This window comes from Mixophyes fleayi, chromosome 3 (genome assembly GCF_038048845.1).
Source record: "Mixophyes fleayi isolate aMixFle1 chromosome 3, aMixFle1.hap1, whole genome shotgun sequence".
Taxonomy (NCBI): Eukaryota; Metazoa; Chordata; class Amphibia; order Anura; family Limnodynastidae; genus Mixophyes; species Mixophyes fleayi.
This window is the reverse complement of record NC_134404.1, coordinates 140,265,880-140,286,179: the sequence shown is the minus strand read 5'-3', so window position 1 is coordinate 140,286,179 and position 20,300 is coordinate 140,265,880. Positions and strand designations below refer to the sequence as shown.

The 20,300-nt window shown below is 39.0% G+C and overlaps 1 protein-coding gene across 4 annotated transcripts in view; it reads right to left on the bottom strand.

Moving 5' to 3' along the window:
* Nucleotides 1-20,300, bottom strand: part of DLGAP2 (DLG associated protein 2) — a 953,423-nt gene that overhangs the window by 112,797 nt on the left and 820,326 nt on the right. For all 4 annotated transcript variants that reach the window (XM_075202469.1, XM_075202471.1, XM_075202468.1 and 1 more), the window contains one exon: nucleotides 10,099-10,246. In XM_075202469.1, the coding sequence (XP_075058570.1) occupies nucleotides 10,099-10,246 (148 nt within the window). The remainder of the gene's footprint in view (nucleotides 1-10,098; nucleotides 10,247-20,300) is intronic.

Genomic DNA, 20,300 nt, shown 5'->3' with positions numbered 1-20,300 from the left:
CCTCCTAGACTAGCCTACCTGCTGGTATTGACTAGCAGCGTCAATACCAGCAGGTAGGACGCAGTTCAAATGTGTCCGTGACAAATATATTGTGAGAATATGCTGAAATGTTACATATTAGGATCTTATAGGTTTTAGAAAAATCTGATGTTTGCCAGACCTGTTAATTTCCGTTATAGAATATTATAGGTAACTGTTATTCATCATCATCATCATCATCATCATCATCATCACCATTTATTTGTATAGCGCCACTGATTCCGCAGTGCTGTACAGAGAACTCATTCACATTAGTCCCTACCCAATTGGAGCTTACAGTCTAAATTCCCTAACATACACACTATTCAGATAAAATATGATAAATAACTATATATACAGATTTAGTATTGCATATTAATGTCTATTTATTTTCAAATGTACATTATATTATAAACAGTAAAACCACCTGCCTAATATTGTGTAGGTTCCCCTTGTGCTGCCAATTCTCACAATATATGTGACCAGTCAAGGCATGGAATCCACAGGACCTCTGAAGGTGTCTTGTAGTATCTGCCACCAAGATGTTAACAGCAGATCCTTTAAGTACTGTAAGTTGCGAGGAGGGGCTTCCATGCCTCTGACTTGTTTTTCGAACACATCCCATCGATGCTCGATCAGATTTAGCTTTAAGGAAGTTGAAGGCCAAGTCCACACCTTGAACTCTTTGTCATGTTCTTCAACAATTTTTGCAGTGTGGCGGGGCACATTATCCTGCTTAAAGAAGCCACTGCCATGGAGGGGTGTACTTGGTCTGCAACAATGTTTAGATAGGTGGTATGTGTCAAAGTAACATCCACATGACTGCCAGGACTCAAGGTTTTCCAGCAGAACATTGCCCAGGCATCACACTGCCTTTGTTGACTTGCTTTCTTCTCATAGTGCATCCTGGTGCCATCTCTTCCCCAGGTAAATGACGCACACGCACTCGGCCGTCTACATGGTGTAAAAGAAAATGTGATTCATCAGACCAGGCTACCTTCTTCCATTACTCCATGGTCCAGTTCTAGCACTCACGTGCCCATTGTAGGTGCATTCAGCGGTGGACAGGGAACAGCATAAGCACACTGATCATTCTGCGGCTACGCAGCTCCATATGTAGCAAGCTGTGATGCACTGTGTGTTCCAAAAACTTTCTATCATAGCCAGTAGTTATTTTTCAGCAATTTGCGCTACAGTAGTACCTCTGTGGGATTGGAACAGACGGGCTAGCCTTCGCACCCCACGCACATCAATGAGCCTTGGCGCCCATGACCTTGTCGCCGGTCCACCAGTCTTTACTTCACTTTTGGTAGATACTAACCACTGCATACCATGAACACCCCACAAGACCTGCTGTTTTAGAGATGCTCTGACCACCAATCAAACCTTATTCTTGCCAATTTTTCCTGCTTCCAGCTCATCAGCTTCAATAACAAACTGTTCATTTTCTGCCTAATATATCCCATCCCTTGACAGATGCCATTGTAAAGAGATAATCAATGTTATTCACTTCACTTGTCAGCAGGCGCGGGCTGAAGGACGTCAGGCAGGCAGCCACATCACATTTATATTACTTCCGGGGGGGGCGGCCGGCCCTAACAGCCGTGATTGTGAGCGGCCCGGGAGGCCTATGCCCCCCTGCCCCCCGGCCCAGCCCGCCCCCGCTTGTCAGTGGTTTTAATATTTTGGCTGATTGTTGTATATCACTATGGATTATCATAAATAACACTAGATGCTCAAATGTAATTAATGTTATGGCATTTTGATTGTGATTAAACTATTACATTGATTATCAATGCATGTCTTGGTTGTGATGTATTGTTTGTTATATAATAAAAAAATATTATTTCTTGGTAGCTACATTAAAGTGATTATATTGATTAGTGTAGTGTGTTGTAATTATTTAATCAAACTTTTCTGTACAATCTATTATACACTACTTTTATTATATGTGATAATACCTATTTGTGAACTTAAGGGTGCTTCAAAATTGTCAGGGTGCTATAAATTAAAATTAAAACAAAGTGCATATCTAATTATCAATAATTATATTTGGAACAAATTGGTTCTATAGGTAATAAAACATTCTTATTTAACTATTGATTCAAAGTCTCAGTCATTACTAGTTAGTACAGCGTTGCCATAATGTAATAGATTGATATCCATCTTCAATTTAAGAATACACCATATTAGTTGGAATATTTTTGCAAAAAGAAAATGATCTATAACAGACTTATCTCAATTAAAATGAACGTAGTGTTACTATTAATAATAATCATATCAAGACGTAGTATGTGTCCTGGTCCAAAATATGTTATTGAGCCTCTGAATTATATCAGTCTGTAACCAATGTAATATAAAAGTGTTTCATGAAACATATATATATATATATATATATATATAAGGAAACAATTCTGTAACGAGTATAGTTTATAATATATATATACAAACTAGTTTGTCAGAAAAATGTATTATATTTAAATTTATATAGCTTTGAAATATTGTTGAATCCAATGGCTAAATATTCTCTTTACTTATTTTATATATTCATATAATTGTGTTCAATCCTGATTAGGGAATTATAGTTGTAATAATGAAAGCTAATTTGGCTATGTTTATAACAAAGGAAGTACATTGGGGGATTCATATTTAATTCATCCTGGCCTAAGGTATTGAACTTTCATAGTCTGTCTAAAATCCTTAAACATTCATAGGGTATTGTAGAGTTAACCATGGTCCCAGTTCATAAGTTAGAGACTTATTCTAAAAAAAATGAAATTGAACATTGTTCTCTTGATATTGTTCCAGTAGACTGTATAGTAAGTTCACTCTACAGAGAGAATGATTAAGAATGACCATTCTCTACTACATTCCTAATGGTGACTGTGTGATAACTGTTATTATGCTTCAGACCATAAGGGGTAAAACTTTTCATTAGAAATATATTTTTACCATGGCCTACACCACAAAACTTAACTGGAAGACTAAAAGATCTTAATATGTATAGTTTGGAGTAGAAAAGGAAAAGGGGAGGACATAATTAAAACTTTCAAATATATCAAGGGTTTAACAAAGTAAAGGAGGGAAACATTCTTCAAAGGAAGAGAAATATTAGAATACGAGGACATGCACTGAAACTGGAGGGAAGTAGTTTCAGAGGAAATTTGAGAAAAAACTACTTCACAGAAAGGGTAGTGGATAAGTGACATAGTCTCCCATCACAGGTGGTAAAGGCTAATAATAGAGCAATTTAAACATGCTTGGGATAGACATATGAATCACTTTGCAAAGATTAAAGGGACAATAGGGTGTGCGGTTACCATAGGTTAATAAAATTTTCAGCAATTCACATTGTATTTTGCCTCTTCTAATGCCCAAACTGATCTTTTACATTTAAATGCTTTCAGAAGTTTTGGATTATCTCCATGATGGAGTGAGAATTGTTTTGCCACTGTTGTTGGTGGTTTGAAATTAACCTATCTTTGTTGGAATTCCTAATATTGCCAATATGTTCAAGAAGACGTTTCTTGAAAGGTCTGCTGTCACGCCAACATATTTTAGATCACATGGACATAACATCACGACTTGGGAGTTGCAATTAATAAACTCATGTTTTCCATGTCTTGGCATATTTGTCCTTATATTCCTTGATATTTACTGTAAATTGACATGCTTTGCAGGTACCACAGTTGTAAAAGCCATTTTGTCTGTTAGGGCCTTTATTTAACTTCAATAATATTTTGTATTTTTCTTACAAATGTAGGGGATGCAAAAAATAGAAAAAGGGGGGGGGGGGAAGGAAAGGCCAAAAATAAGAAAGGGGAAGGGGGGGTACATAGTAGGGAGGAACACTTTACTCAGCACCAAAATTACAATACAAAGCACAGTACAAGCTATCAACCCTGAAGTTCAATTATGTAACAGAACCGTAGAGGTCAAACTCTCAGTGGGTCAACTTTTCCCGATGTGGAACCTGATGGGGGCTCATTCAAGGAGAACGATGAAAGTGGGAGCACCGGGTCAGCTTGGGCCAAAGTTGCCCCCTCACTCTCTGTAGTATACACATGCCAGGCAAACCACTTCATTAGGGGTGAGGAAGGGGAGGAGGAATACGGCATCCCCATCGTCTCCATCTCAAAGCTAAACTGTACTTTAGCAATCACTTTATTTAACAAGGGCAAATTTGGGGATTTCCAGTTCTGTGCCAGAGCTGCTCTTGCAGCAATCAAGATGTGACAAAACACATATCTAGCATGTGCAGGGAATTGTGGAGGAAAGTGCTGTTCCAAGGCTACCTCCAGATCGGGATCTATTCTTTGAGAAGTGACCTTGTTGGCCAATTCAAACACTTGTTCCCAAAATGGTCTGATGAGAGTACAATTCTAAAATATATCCCCTGGTATACCACATTGCCTTCAACAGGATTTCGATTGGGCAGGCCACATTTTATGCAGTTGGGTCGGAGTAAGATATAATCTATTAATTAGCTTTACCAACATTTCCGAATGATTCACACATTTGGACATTCAAAAGGAATCAACAAACACTTTTTTCCATTGATCACTGGTGAGTGTAATATCAAGATCTGCTTCCCATTGTAATTGGGATCTGGGGTAAATGTATTAACATGCAGGTTCTTCAACACCCGCGAGTTCAGCGTCTTTGGCGAATAAATTTAAAGCGGCGCTGTATTGTAAGTATGCATTAGCCCTTTTCAACCGAGACCCAGTCTGAATTGCTACCCCTCTCACAACTGCTTTCAACGCACACCAGAAGTTAAAAATGTTCATGTTTGATGGAACATTAGTTTGGCAATATTGTTGAATCACTTTCTTAATATCCAGTCTGGCTTCTAGAAGGGACAAGAGATATGATGGCATGCGCCACGGCTTAGGAGGTGAATATGCATTAGCACTCTTCCACGACCACAGCACTGGAGCATGATCCGACCATGTTATTGGTAAAATCTTAACCTCCTTGGTAGCCTGTAGTGACCATTTATTTGTAATAATTAAATACGTGAGTATGAGTTGTGAATGGAGGAGAAATATGTAAAATCTCTGCCATTAGGATCTGCAGTTCTCCACACATCGTAAAAATCAAATTCCGCCAATAACCTGGAAAAGGCTAAGGAGGGGCCCGAAACACCCGTGTCCATAGGGGGAGTCAAAGATTGGGAGGACCTATCCAATTTTGGGTCTGCAACTATATTAAAATCTCCCATAACTATCAGTCCTCCTTCTTTATACTATTCTATTTCTTGAAAGACCCCCCTCAAAAAAGGGACCTGTCTGGAATTTGGGGCATACACAGAGACTGTGGTAACTCTATTGCTAAATAAGATAGCCACCCCACTTCATTTAAGAGGGCCATCAGCCGTGAAACATAATGGGAAATGTCTATCTCTCAGTACCGGGGGAGCCGCTGCTTTAAAGTGAGTTTCTTGTAAGGCCACTACATCAGCTTTAAGCTTGTAAAATGATGCAAGTGCCAACCTCCGTTTATTAGGAGAACTTAATCCTCTAGCATTTTGTGTCAGATAGTAAACCATTTACAGTGCTAATAAGGGTTATAAGAACTCTCTTTTGTTTACTTGTGGTTGACCCACTGCTCAGTCTAATAAATGTCAGACCATAGACATACATAATACTGTGATAGCACGAAAAACCAACTGTCTGTATAAATGTGTTCTCTGTACAGGAAGGGGGGGTAGAGAAAAATAAATAAAAGGGACAGAATGCAAGGGATAGAATAAAACTGAAATAACCCTAAACAGAGGGTTAGAGTTTTTGCTGGTAAGGGAAAGGAAAAACACCAGCAACATGTGTAAAGGGGGGCAACCTGGGTCGCAAAAGGATCCCCTCATCCTCATACACCCATTAAACCCAACAAATATCAACATGTACTAAACTTAAACGAGTTAATACACTCTAACCAGTCCTAAAGAAAGAGATAGTCTAACATGTAACAAATGTTATATTAACAACACCACTCTGTATGTAAAAGCTAAGAACCTCCAGTCCTTGCGCTGTCTCCAGTTTGGCGACCTGTTGTCTTTTTCAAGTTTTACCCAGAGCCTGCAGAGGAAGAGAATAAATAACCAACACACACAAACAAGAACAGATAGGAGACCACCCAATGAAATGTGGCCACTGCTGCAACCAGGGGTGGGACTGCCACTCCTGCCTTCTTCTCCTCCCAACACGATGGGACCATATGGATATGCAAAGACCTAACACAGGGTTGCAGCTCTTGAAACTAGAACAAATTGTTCATGTGCTAAAAACTAAACTCCACATAAACTTTATCCATCTTCCAATCATTTTGACCATTCTTGTCCAAGGCGCAAACTTAACGTAGAAGTCGGCTCAGGCACTGGACTTCAGTAAGGACAATCCTTCGGCTACTGAGGAAACGACATGTGTGACATTATCCCTACGTATAATTATTTTGATGGGGAAACCCCATTTATATGAAATGTCCCGGTCTCTCAAAGCCCTGGTTATGGCCTGGAATGATCTTCTCTTGGATATTGTAGCATACGAAAAGTCCTGAAAGAACTGGAGGTTTTTTAAGTACTCAGCATTGCCCTCCGTTCTAGCCGCTCCAACAATCCGCTTCTTTATCTGGAAAAAATGAATCCTCATGAGAGTATCTCTAGGTGCATTCTCTGGGGCTGATCTAGGCTTAGGGAGCCTATGTATACGATCTATCAACAGATCCTGTTCCGTTGCTTCAGGTAGTAGTTTGTGGAACAATTCTGTAACGAATGGGAGCAACTCGGAAGGAGCGACTGTTTCTGGAATACCTCTGACCCTTATATTTTTCCTCCTTGATCTGTCTTCCATGTCCGCAAATTCATCACGGTGCGAGTAGACCTCATCCCGCAATTTTTCATGTTCAGTTATAAGGTTATTGTGGGAGGCCGACAGCTCTTCCATTTTATCCTCAATGTGGCTGGTACGTCCACCCAATAGAACGACTTCCTGGTATATTTCCTTCATGGAAGCCTTCATTTCAGACAGGATTTCGGTTTTAAATAGGGCTAGCATACTCTGCATCGACTTGATCGTAAGAGGTCCTTCAAAGTCTCCCTCTTCTGCATGAACACTAGCAGTGAGCTCTTTTCGTTTCCCCGCTGCATGTGCAGCTACAGCACTGCTGGACGGTCTATCTTTAGGTGTGTCCAGTTTTTGGGCGTTTCCTGTGCTGGGAGAGATATTTTGGGGCTTGAAGAATTGAACTGGTGGTGCAGAAGTAGTAGCCTTCACCTTTTTAGGAGCCATTACACCAATATCTGTACCAAACATTGACCGGAGTTGAAAAACATAAGAAGGAGGGAATGGGGAGGACTTTCCAAAGAACAGGAATGCTAAGCACTATATTGTTAGAGTAGTCAAACACTCTTAATCAACATGTTAGCCAGCTGTGCAAAGACTGAGGGTGATGAGGACATAGGGACCTTGCATAATTACTCCATAGGCTACATCAGTGCAGATAAGCCTCACACGTGGATTAGCACTTTAGCAGCTGTAGTATTACATTATGGCCACTAGATGACAGTGTAGCCGTTGATTCAGCCAGATAACTGCTCTTTGAGATCTTGTGCAGAGATGGATGCTGTATCTACAACAATCACTATAGTGAATGACCCCTTTGAATTCTGCCACCAGCTGTATGTTAGTTGGAGATTTAGAAATAACCAGGGCCTCGCTGTTACCGCCACAAAGTTGGGATTAGACTGGTACAGACTTTCTGGCTGCCAAGCATTAGGGATTCCAGCAGCACGGGGCAGAGATGTAGTATTAGCAGATGGCTAAAGCTGGGTGAAAACCCTCAAAGACAGGTCTCCTCACACATCCACCATGCCACCTATCCTCATTCATATATTAACTGGCTAACAATTTATCCCTATTGGGATGTAAGAGAGGATATGATTATCTATCTTTTCTGGGGAGAACTCTCACACTGGTACTGCCAGGTGATTTATTGCCAAGAGATACAAACTGCAACAAATATTAAAATATTGAGCCATATCTTATATATAAAAATCATTGGTCTGTTTGTCTGTCCTGTTATGCATTCGGACACCCCTACACCGATTGGGATGAAACCAATGCAAAGTGGTCCAGTTGAATCCTGGCCAGGTTTTAGAAGATTAGGGTCCCGGACGGACCTCCCGTTGGTGTATGTTGGGTAGAACTTTGACATGGGGAGCCTGTTCTGAGCCATCCATGGATTTGGATGAAAACTTCACAGACTGGTAACATTGGATCCCAGAAGACATATTATGGGGTTGAGCTCCCGGTCGGATCTCCCATTGCTGTACGCTGGGTAGAACTTTGATCCGGGGAGACTTCCTGGGCCTTTCACTGGATGGATTTGAATGACATTTAATATAAAACAAAAATGACGCTGGGCAGTCACCTCATGGTTGTGTTGGGAAAACTGCTAAGCTGCTAGTTATTTTTAAAAGGTTGACAGCTACATCTAACTCATTAATAACTTAATAATTTAAAGATTTAACCCAAGCAACCCTGGGTACTTCAGCTACTTATCATATATATTTGAGAATTAAGTATAGAAATACAATTGATAGTGCCCAAGCAGTAGTATACTGCTATTTTAATCACGTTTGCACGATTAATGCACAATATACTTCTATATGTTTTTAACATTGCACTATAATACACGCAATCAGGAGGTTGATTTATTTTTAATGAATTACTAATAAAGTTTTTGCTAAACTATTTCAATTACACTCTACATCCCAGTACCCCTTTAAGAAAATCTTTCTCTTTTTATCTTTACATACAACCTAATATGAGTATGGGTGCACCTCCAGATATATATATATTCTTGATATTCTGGATGGATTCATATCTTTAAAATTCCTGGGGATGTATAATTCCTGATGTGGTCAGAACTCTTTTTGTCTGTGACATATGCAGAATGGCAGTAAATATGGTGCTCACAATAGAAATGACAAGAACACTCACATTGAAACAGGTTCTACAATTTTTAATGAATTTAAAAACATGACAATCTCTAAATGATTTTTACAAAAAATAAAGTTAATTCTCTGCCATGGGAAAATGTGAGGTACTGAATTAAACTAGTTTGTAGGTCAGTAAATTCACACTGGCAGAACTGCTAGGCTAACCTTGTTGGGTGCCTTGGGTTTCAAGGTTTGAGGAGCACCTAAAACACTGAATGATTGATATAATGTCACTGGTTCAATTTTGTTATTCTTCTTGGCCTAATCCCATACTGAGTGCCTACTGCTGTCAGAAAGAAAATGGCAGCAGCCTGCAGTTTCCTACTAGTGAAGCTTCCGATTGCTGCTCCTTCAAGTTGGTGATGGGCTGGAAGAGTTCAGATGAGTAATGATATCACAGGCAGCCCAGATCCACACTCCCAGTATGACTTAAGAGAAGATGTCGCTCCGACCCTGCTCCACACAAGGTAAGGAGCCGAGGTGCAGTGTGGAGGAGGGGTTACTGGCAGCATGCAGGTTGCTTCTGCCAAATAATTAATGTACATTTACAGTATATGCCTGTCACTATATTGATTAATATTGATTATTTATTTTAAAGGTAAATGCACCCTCAATGGTGCATATACTATTTTAGGTGCATTCTGCACTTTAGTGAGCTCATAGGGTGTATATTTTCTATAGAAATCAATGATCTCTATATTATCAGGTGTTCTACTTACACCCACCTTGTGGTGGATGGACTGACTGAAACTAAAGTAACACACTATTGTTTTACTATATTCTTAAGTGAATAACAACTGCAGTGTAACTGAAAACAAAAATACTGCTAGATCGGAGACTATTTGGATTAATATTACACACAGCTGCTTTTTTAGCTTTGGGTACAATTTGAAAGAATTAATAAAATGAATACCACGCAACTATGTTACAATGGTAAGTTCAATAATTAATCATAAACCTTTGCTTCTTTACATTTTCTGCCATATTTTGATATTTACTAGCAGAAACACAGAATCATTGCTTAATTAGAGACTTGAAGGGAGATATCACTAATACAGTATTACACAAACGCAAGCTCTAACCTGACTGACACAGCTGGCCTGACTGAGCGTGCTGACCGCTCTCATGTAGCTCTGGTTCCGTGAGCGAAACTTCGGGGAGTTATAGTTCCCTGAAGGGTCCAAGACATGTCCAGCTGGCATCTCACTTGCTGCTTGTAGGTAACTCTGGCTACAAAACATAAACAACATATATTTTTTTTATTACACTATTGTACCAATTTATACAGAGAAATCCTTTATTGCGCTTATCCCTCAATGCCATAAACAGTTTCAAATACAATCATTTATTTGCTTAAAATACCGTTCATGTTAGTTTTGTAAAACAGTCATATCAGCAATTGGTTCGTTATTATTTAAGGAAGCAAAAACAGGAAGATAAATTGCATGCAGTGTTTAGTATACAAAGCTCTTTGAGCTCAGGTGTTTAGAACTGCAGGCACTTAATAACCCCACTTGACAGCAATATTTTTAATGCAAACGCTGGTATAATTTCAATGGAAATGACTACCAGCTCATTTTGTGTTCTGCTTACTATACATTTATGTACTTTGACTTTCAGGGATCAGAAATCATGACCAGTTGTAGGTAAGTTGTATTTGAGATTAATCATTTTTCTATTAAAAGTTGTTTTTGTTGCTGATGTAACATTATTTAAATTAAGTCACAAATACTATTTTTCCTGCAAAGAAATGCACAATCCAAAACTGAAAAAAATGTTTGCCGCTATGGACAATTCTCTTTATAGCTAAGGACAATTCTCAATTTGTAAAGCAACTAGGGTGAACATTCTACAAAGCAAACCCCTCACTTAAGAACCAGAGGCGCATGCATCTGTCTTTCCTGCAGAAGGGGTGTGTGTGACTATGTGGACCAATAAGATGTGACAATCACAGAGATTGGGCGCTCCTTATTGGTCCTCCCGCTCATTACCCAAATCAGTCATATTACATTTGTGATGTCAATCTATGAGCTTTTTCTGACCAATGAAAATATTACTTACCAATAAATAGTGTACCTATGTGTCATATGGATCACTACAGAGTCTAGTTAACAAAATATATAAACTATTTTAAGGGTTATATGCTGTAGTCTGTGTGTTTTAATGTATATGCATATATTCCATTGATATAGTTAAATCTGTGCTGATAAAAGTCTTAACAAATAAAAACACATTGACTCAGCTCTGCAATGAAACACTTATATGTCTATCTACTACATATCACAGAAACCAGGACGTGATTTAATTATATAGCACAAACCAGTCTTACAGTAAGATGCCAATGGAATTTATGCATAAGGAACAGAAGTATGTAACAGAAGGAGTGTGCCAAAGGCAAATGACCCAGGAACTTCACATTCAAAGATTTTTATAGTCAAGATGTAATCTTGGGGATGCAATTTTTCTATGCACCCATAACTATGTGTAAAAATATGATAGGAACTTAATGTGGTCCTGCACCTGCTTATGTGTTTCTACTAGTGAGCTAGCATTAACTCATAGCAAGGTTAGGATAGCAATTATTTTTCCTTCTTAGTCCATATTTCAGTTGTTATAAAGATACAGAAAAAAATTGCACATAGTTTCTGCTCCTAATTAGCAAATTTGTTAATTTTCTAAACTGATGCCAGACCTGTCATACGAAAATTGAAGAACACATGTTTGGTTGGCCAGCAAACCAACCATGAATGGGGAGATTTAGGGGGGAATTAGCCATGAAGTGTCTCACAGACAGAAACAGTGATCTCATTTTCCAGGGGTACAAGGAAAAATGAGCCAAGATTTTTACAGGAAGTGCCGGCAATATGAGCGGCGCAATGTCCGAGAACCACATCGGTGGCAATTGAATTTCTCCCTTAGTATTACTTTTTCAGTGTTCCTTTCTGGCAGTTTTCTGCACTACAGTTTTTGTAAGAGTTCACCAATGTGTGCATGAGAAATTGTACTGATTGGCAAAACTACAGAAATATTCCACCATTTTTTACAATAATTAGCCAATTGGGGAATTATCCATTGGAGTCTATTGCTTACATTTGACATATAATACAAGATGTATGTCACTATAAACACTTGCAATATATATTCCCATCTTTGGTATGTTCTAGTGACAGAAATTGACAGATATAAAAATAGATTACATAATTTACCTCCTGTGCCATCCTTGCGGTTGATACAAATTCCCCAGCTCTCTCAACGACACACAAAGCCATTGAAATAAACTGTTTCACTTTTCACACAAGTAGGTCACCCTCTTTTATTTTACAAGTCTGCAAGCAATATCTTTAGTTACAGTCCTATCTGCCCATGTGTACGACAGTATGTGTGCCTCTGTCATCTATTTTGTGTGTTTCTGTAAAGTGTTTACTGTATGTATGGTTTGTATGTGTTTATTTTATATTTTTGCATGCTTAATTTGTGTCTTGCTTTGTGTTTTCTGAATTGAAACCTGTGTAGGAATAATATACACTTTACTTTGCAATATAAAGATATTAGAAGCCACCTCTACGATATTCCTTGTTTTTATATGTTAAAGGAATTTCTCAGTGACTTTTTTATTCTCATATTTCACAATTACCCCTATATAATTTACCTTAGAGAGAAAACCATTTGACAACTTTCATATGTTAATTAATACCATACTTGCCTAATCTCTTGGCATGCCTGGGAGACTCACGTATTTTGGGTAGCCCTCTCGGTCTACCAGGAGAGCAGGTCATCCTCCTGCAGTTAGGCCCATCCTATTCCTAGTGAAGTGGGAGGGAAGGGGCATTGATAACGCGATTCACAGCTCTTAATTATAATTTGTTGTTAAGGCCTCATAAAGCCTTTGTTCAGCCATTTATTGTAACTTGCATAGAAATATTATTTGCTATAAGAGATAATTCATTTTTCTGCTGATATGCAGTTTTACAAGATGTAAGCCCATGGCCTTGAGGTTAAGCTGTCATAGAGAACTCCTGAAGAATGTATCAAGATATGAGAACAATAAGTAGCTTCATTTTCAGCTCGTAGTGTGGGAGCTGTGCCCTTGATGTTGGACATGGCACAGGAGATAAACCACCAGCTCCCCATGAGATAAGAATAATAGATTAGTCCTTAGAAGGGTGAGAAAGTAAACACCTCAAGAATACATGAGAAAGTTAATTAGCAGTGCTTCCCATAGACTTTGTTTGCTTATGACGTAGGATTCATTTATCTGTGTATCAATAAATCAGAGAATATTCCTTGTATACAGAACTTGGTCTGTGTCAATTCTCTCCAGCTGATTGAAGCGCTTCCAGATATACTTGACACCACAGGCAAACTTGGATCAGAATTTTAGATATAACACAGCGAATCGCTTCATTTGGGCCCCTCAGCGCAATAACGTAATTTTATCACTGCGCTATTGTGGACAGGCCAAAATGATGTCATTTGCAGCACCACGACACCCCCCTCACTTGTAATGCCACGCCACCAGATGTATGCAGATAGATAACATGACTAAAACTGTTATGAATTTCAATTGACTGATCTTGTTTGTAAGACTGCATCATTTTAGAATGGTTGTTGCATACATAATAATACTTATAATATGATCTCTTTAAATTTGATTGCATCACAAGGTAAAGTCATTTAATATATAGGCACCATAACATTCAAATATGTTGGTAAGCAGCTACACAATCTGAATGTAAATAAGGCTATAATACTGTACTTTCCATTTAAGTTATACATCATGGTTTAATGTAAGAATGTCATCTTTAGGGAGGAGATGTTCCTTTATTTGGCAATTTACCCAAAAGATCATTTATTTTATGTAACACTTTATGCCACTGAAATAAGAGAAAAAAAAACAAATTAATCAATAGCATATTTTATCAGACTCTTGACAGGAAATTCACCAAAGATAATTCATCTATCTTCATCATAGTTTCTGGAATGTCAGATGTTAATAAATAAACTGTCACTTCCAATTAATGTTTGGATAATGACCAAAATCTTTAAGATATGTCACTACTGAAAGCAAAGGTTTCCTTATGTCATTATGTCAGGACATATTTGGACAGTTTATAAGCACACAGCCATTTTCACAAACATTTACTACTGACTGTTGAGATTATTAGCTATAAGTATATAAATATATATAGATATAAATATATAACTAACATGTATAACTAATGGCAAGACGTCAGGAAAAATAATTATTTATATAAATGGCTATCCATGACTGCAGCGATAATGAACCATAATCAGCCTCTTATTCAGTAATAATTGATTGAGGAAAGGGAAGTAACAGCGCTAGGCAGCTGCAAGATAAAGGATGAGAAATTGCTCTCTTCACAGAAGTTAAAAACCCATTTTTCAGCAGATTGTAGAGTAGAGAGAAAGACTTGTCAGAGCTGCAAGTGCAGAAATACTGCATTAGATAAAACCATCATGCAGAGTTACACAGTACAAGGTATAGAAATCTAAAATATGTTTAATATTTTACTGACAGGTCCAGAGAGGTGCAGAGACTACAGTGGTAACAGGTCTGACAGTATTATGGGTCCCAACCAGATTTATTAGGTGAGAGGGCCTCCTCAGTGAAATAGGGTATGAAGCAGGCTACCTATATAGGCAGCAACTGCTCCTGAGATGTGAGGGTTGGGGCGCGTTGGGAGGCCATTCCAGTGCAGAGGGACAGCTCGGGAGAATTCTTGGATTCTGGAATGGTTTGAGGTGATCAGAGTGGAGTAGAGGTGACGGTCATTGGCCAATCACAGGGACTGGGTGGTAGTGTGAATGGAGAGGAGATTGGAGATATAAGGAGCAATATAGTGGGAGATGGCCTTGTAGGTGAGGGCATGAAAGGATTCTGTAGGGGAAAGGGAGCCAGTGTAAGGCAAGGAAGAGGGGAAGCAGAAGAAGAGCAGCAAGAAAGGAAGATAAGTCTTTCAGCCACATTCAGTATAGAAAGAATGGGGATGAGGTGGGAGCGTGAGAGGCCAGTGAGGAGAAGGTCATAGTATAGAAAAGAAATATACATAAAAGTAGATCAGACCTACATGAATAATGATTACAAATGAAGTGATGGGTGCTGTAAGGGATATAGACACCAGGGGGTAAATGTATGAACCTCCGGATTCTTCATCTCCGGCGAGTTCAGTGTCTTCAGCGCTTAAATTTAAAGCGGCGCTGCCTTGTAAAGGGAAACTTCCCTTTACAAGGCAGCGCCGCTTTAAATTTAAGCGCTGAAGACACTGAACTCGCCGGAGATGAAGAATCCGGAGGTTCATACATTTACCCCCAGATTTGGTGGAATTTGTTATTGGATTCCATGTACAGTGCAATCAAAAACTCTACAGTGTCTAATTTGTGTTTTTTCAGAAGTCTGAAGAAAACAGGAGATAAAGTTTAACATGTGAATGACATTTTTATTTAAGCCTCCAATATGCATTCATAATAAACCTATTGTGGGCTATAATAATAATAATAATAATAATAATAATAATAATAATAAAAAATAATAATAATAATAATAATAATAATAATAATAATAATAATAATAATAATAATATTAATAATAATTATAAAAAATAATATTAATACATTTTGAGTGGAGCCTGTGAATTTTACTTATATATTGGAATTAGTGGTGCTATATTATTATTATTAATTTTTATTTATAAGGCGCCACAAGGTGTCCGTAGCGCCGTTCAGTGACAAACAAATTACAATACAATGGGAGACAGCACAGTACAGTAAACAGTAAGCACAGTAACTCAATAAGCTCAATGCACAGCTAGAGAGGGCGGGGAAGGGGGAGGGAGGATCCGCAAACAACGGGGCCCAAGAAGGAGGGCGCGGAAGACAGGGAGACCCCCAGGGGGGAGGAGGGAGCGAGAGTGGACGTGGGGTGGAGGACCCTCGAGGAGGAGGGCTAAGTAGCTGGAGAGCAGAGTTAGAAGTGGTGGAAACAGGAGGAGAGATGGCCCTGCTCAGAGGAGCGTACAATCTAAGGGGAGGGGTGGACAGACAGAGAGACGCAGGGGAGAGAGGGAGAGCAGGGGGACGGAGGCAGAAGATAAGGTAGGAAGTTAAGTGGGAGACAGAAAGGCTTTAGGAAAAAGGTGAGTTTTTAGGGCCCATTTGAAACTGGACAGATTAGGGGAAGTTCTGATGGAGGGAGGGAGCTTGTTCCAGTGGAGGGGGGCAGCGCGGGCGAAGTCTTGGATACGCGCATGGGAGGGAGGAGGTTATAAGGGGGGAAGAGAGGCGATATATAAATTGCTTCTGATGATGATAGTGATGATGATGATGTATAATGTGTAGCAGATGTCATTTGTCATTCTCCTGCTACATGTTTTACTGACTTTTAAAATATTATATAATTGTTCCGTACAATATATGAATGAAGTACTGCTTAATGGATCATTTGCATGTAGCTGCCTACTCCACTGGTTAGCTCTGCTCTGACCTTCCAACTATGTTGTCCGCTTTCACCCATTATTCACCTTTGTTGCTGTGAAAAAATGATAGCATTACTACATCAGATATGCTGCTTCAATTTTCAGAGTGTGCAGCTTACACTGAACAGTACAGGGAAGTGCACTGTGTCATTGGTATACATCTGCCAGCTGCAAACATGTTTTCTTTTTGGCTGCTTAAAGGAATGAATCATAAGGGGTTTAATGGATGTTCAAATTGTTAAATCTCAAGTGCTAGTAAAAAAAATACTGACTACTTTATGATTTCATTTGTACTTTAACTGCTAGTGAAATCCATCACGGAATACACTGCGTAGGCTTACACAGAGAACATAGTTTAACCTCTAGAAATAAACGTTCAGAAAACGTATAAAGACACTATTGTGATATGCTCTCAGTTCTAGGCTGACTGTTCCGTAAGTAGGGTTCTATTTGCCATATATCCTTCAAATACATTCTGCATAAGTCACTCATTTACCTGAAGCAGCTAACAACACTGACCACATAAGATCTAGCTCCAGAAGTCGGTTAATGGTTCCTAAAGTCAATAAGGAATCTGGATTCTCTGCCACCTCATACTGGGCACCCCATCATATATGAACCAATTAATCTACTACCTGTCTGAATCTTTCAAATATTCAACTCTATATACATGTTTGTAATTGTAATGCTTTATGCACTTTGTCTGTAATTTGCTTTCTTGCATTCAGTTGTATATCAGTAGCATACAGTATGTGCCAGGATTATGTCAGGATTAACAAGTGTGTTTGCTCACACCCCATGAAAGCATTAAATAATGTGTAAATATAGGGATAGAGATAGCACAGAGATAACGTAGAGATGTGGCCTGACAGTCTCAGTAGTAAATGCTAAAGTCGCATTACCCTATTTGTACACAATATAATAATATAATGAAGTGTCATATACACAAGATAGAATAGTGCTGCACAGTTATTCATAACTGCAAAAGTTGCGTGTTCATAATAAAAAATAAGCCCCAGTGTGTTGTAATTTCATCAGTACAGATAAAGTGGTGGTGACCAAACCAGCAGTTAAGTGCAATAACTTACTGATTAATTGGTAACAGCCCTATTTTCCCAACACAGTGAATAAACACATGTAAAATAACAACCTTATTTTTTGTTAAAACTTAAGGAATCGGTATGGATAAAACTTAAACTACATATTGATAGTTACAGGCTAGATAGCACTAATTTGCCACCTGTTCATTCCCTGGAGATCCTCCTCAACAGAATTGAACAGATTTGTGACCACACCCATAAGCCGCTAAGCTGAGAGCTCAGAAGACAACTCAGTGGGGGGCTGTGATGTGTCCTGCTGGAGGCAAGAGAGCTGAGACAGAGGACAAGCTGAAGACGGACTAGAGGCCTGTCCCATGCAAACTGGATTTTGCTAGACAGAAGTTCAGGACTGTTCTGTGTTTGTGATACAGAGAGAGAGAGAAAGAGAGAGAGAGTCCCAAGTCTGCCAAAGTAGGCGGTTGGAGACAAGTGCAAGTCCTTTCTTTGAAGAGCTGGATCCATGCCCATTGACCTCAGAGATTAAATGAACATGGACGTCAGCAGTACAAGGACTGTGTAGCATTGTTAAACTACTACAGTGAAAGTAGTAAGCAGCTTAGCTGCCCACTTCAGTGGCACACGCAGGGGGGGTTTCTGAGTCTCTAGAAACCCCCCCTTGCGCTAACTATTGTATACAGCACCGCCGCAGACGCTTCTTAGACAGCGCCGCGGCTGCTGTATAGGACAGCGCTGGCGAAACGGAGCTGCTGCGCATGTGTTTTTTTTTTTTTTTGGGTCGGCGGGGAGAGACATCCCACCCCGACAATCCTCCCTGCGCCCCTGCACTTGATACAGAGGAGAGAAGAAGTAAGTTAGCTCTCTCGTTTGGGGTTAAAAGTGTAATTGTGCTTTCTAGCTGCTGATAGATAAATAAATAGATAGAGAGATAGATAGATAGATTTTCAATCACTAATTATATATGCACTTTGATATACACCTCAAAACATCCTATCTAACTAATACAGGATAATTTGTTATTCTTCTACAACCAAGTGGTGTACAAGTGTCTGGGTGGTGGCTGCTTCCAATAAACTCTAACTCAGTGTATTGTTCTCTCCCCATTATGATACTCTGGTTAAATTGTCACTAAAGTGAAGTAGAAGTCTTTTTATTACAAATGTTTCTGTCTCCTTTGTTATTATTCACTAGCCAGCAAGTCTAATTACAATAGCTATTTAAGTATTAGCAGTATTTAATTACAAATAACACATGTATCCACACTGTAGACTTTATCTTTCCTTAGTGACACATAACACTTTACTACTTCAGTATGTAATCACTCTAGTCAATATTCTGTGTAAGGGCTTAGGGTCAATTATTGTATAATAATAATAATAATTACAATGTTATTTTACTTTACACACTGTTTGTAGTGATGCTTCTGTCATTCCCTTTTGTCTCTTTAGGATACTACTACTAATAGATTTCTCATAAGAGATCACCAGGCTTTTAATTAACTTCCGGCTAACATGTAGCATAATTAGTACAGCTCGTTCAGCAGCATCTTATTTGTGCTTAAACTCTTCTTCTGTTCACTCCTCCCTGTTCATTCCTCACTCCTCTGTTTTAGCTTCACTCTAACATGTCCATTTACCTGTCTCATGGTCAGAGATGGATTTAGACCTCATGGGGCCCTAGGCAAGATACTGGTTTGGGGGCCCCTCCCTAAATAAATCCATAGCACTATAGTTTTTAGCATAACATATACCCCTATTCAGGGGCTGGCTGGCAGACTTTAGCCCAGGGGGGCAAGCAAATAGCACTGGCCCATAAGTAGCGCCCCATTTTTAAAGGTTGGTCTCAATGCCGGCCCTGGGAGGGCCCTCTGGGGACCGCTGGGCCCTAGGCAATTGCCTAGGTTGCCTAGTGATAAATCCGGCCCTGCTCATGGTATTGTGTATATATTACAGCTGCTAAGACAAAACACCAAAAATGGGTTACACTAGCATTATTTTAGCAGGAGATAATTCAGGACATTGTTCAGGCATGTTGTAGTTAAAGAAGTATTGTTTACTTTAGAGTAAATATTATAAGCTGCTTCTTACACTGCAGCAACACAAGTCTTGGTCAATTGTCAGTTTCTAGTTTCTTGTTTTCAATTGCATTATACCACCCACCCCAAAATACTTCATTATCAATGGGAAAAAACACATAAGACGTGATGCTAAGTTGGAAGCATATAGGGTAATTCATTCTAAAAACACCTGAAAAAATAACATTTACCTGGTGAGTCATAGGCATTTCCAGGGGCATTCAACTCAGCCAGTTTTATGTTAGACTTGTAACTTAGGTTGGGTACACACTACAGAAAAATACTCCCAATGCGATATGGTTAATAATTTCACCAACGATTGAAAGTCCTGATCAGCATGCCAATTCATGCGTACACACTATATACATTTTACAAGATTTACTTTCAGATCTGTGTTCTTCATCTGTCATAACCATTGGCTGAACAGATTGTGACTCTGCACACTCCATAGAGATATATGGACACTGCCGGTTGTGAGTGCATACACATTGCAGAATTGGAACGACATTGTTCCATTGTTGAACGGATATTTAGTTTGGTTTAAAAATCAAATGAAACAATACGATGTGCTAATCTTTTGTAGTTCAAGCGTGCACACTAATCAGTAATAATAATAAATAATAAATCACTAATCTAACTAATGAAATATTGAACGAACA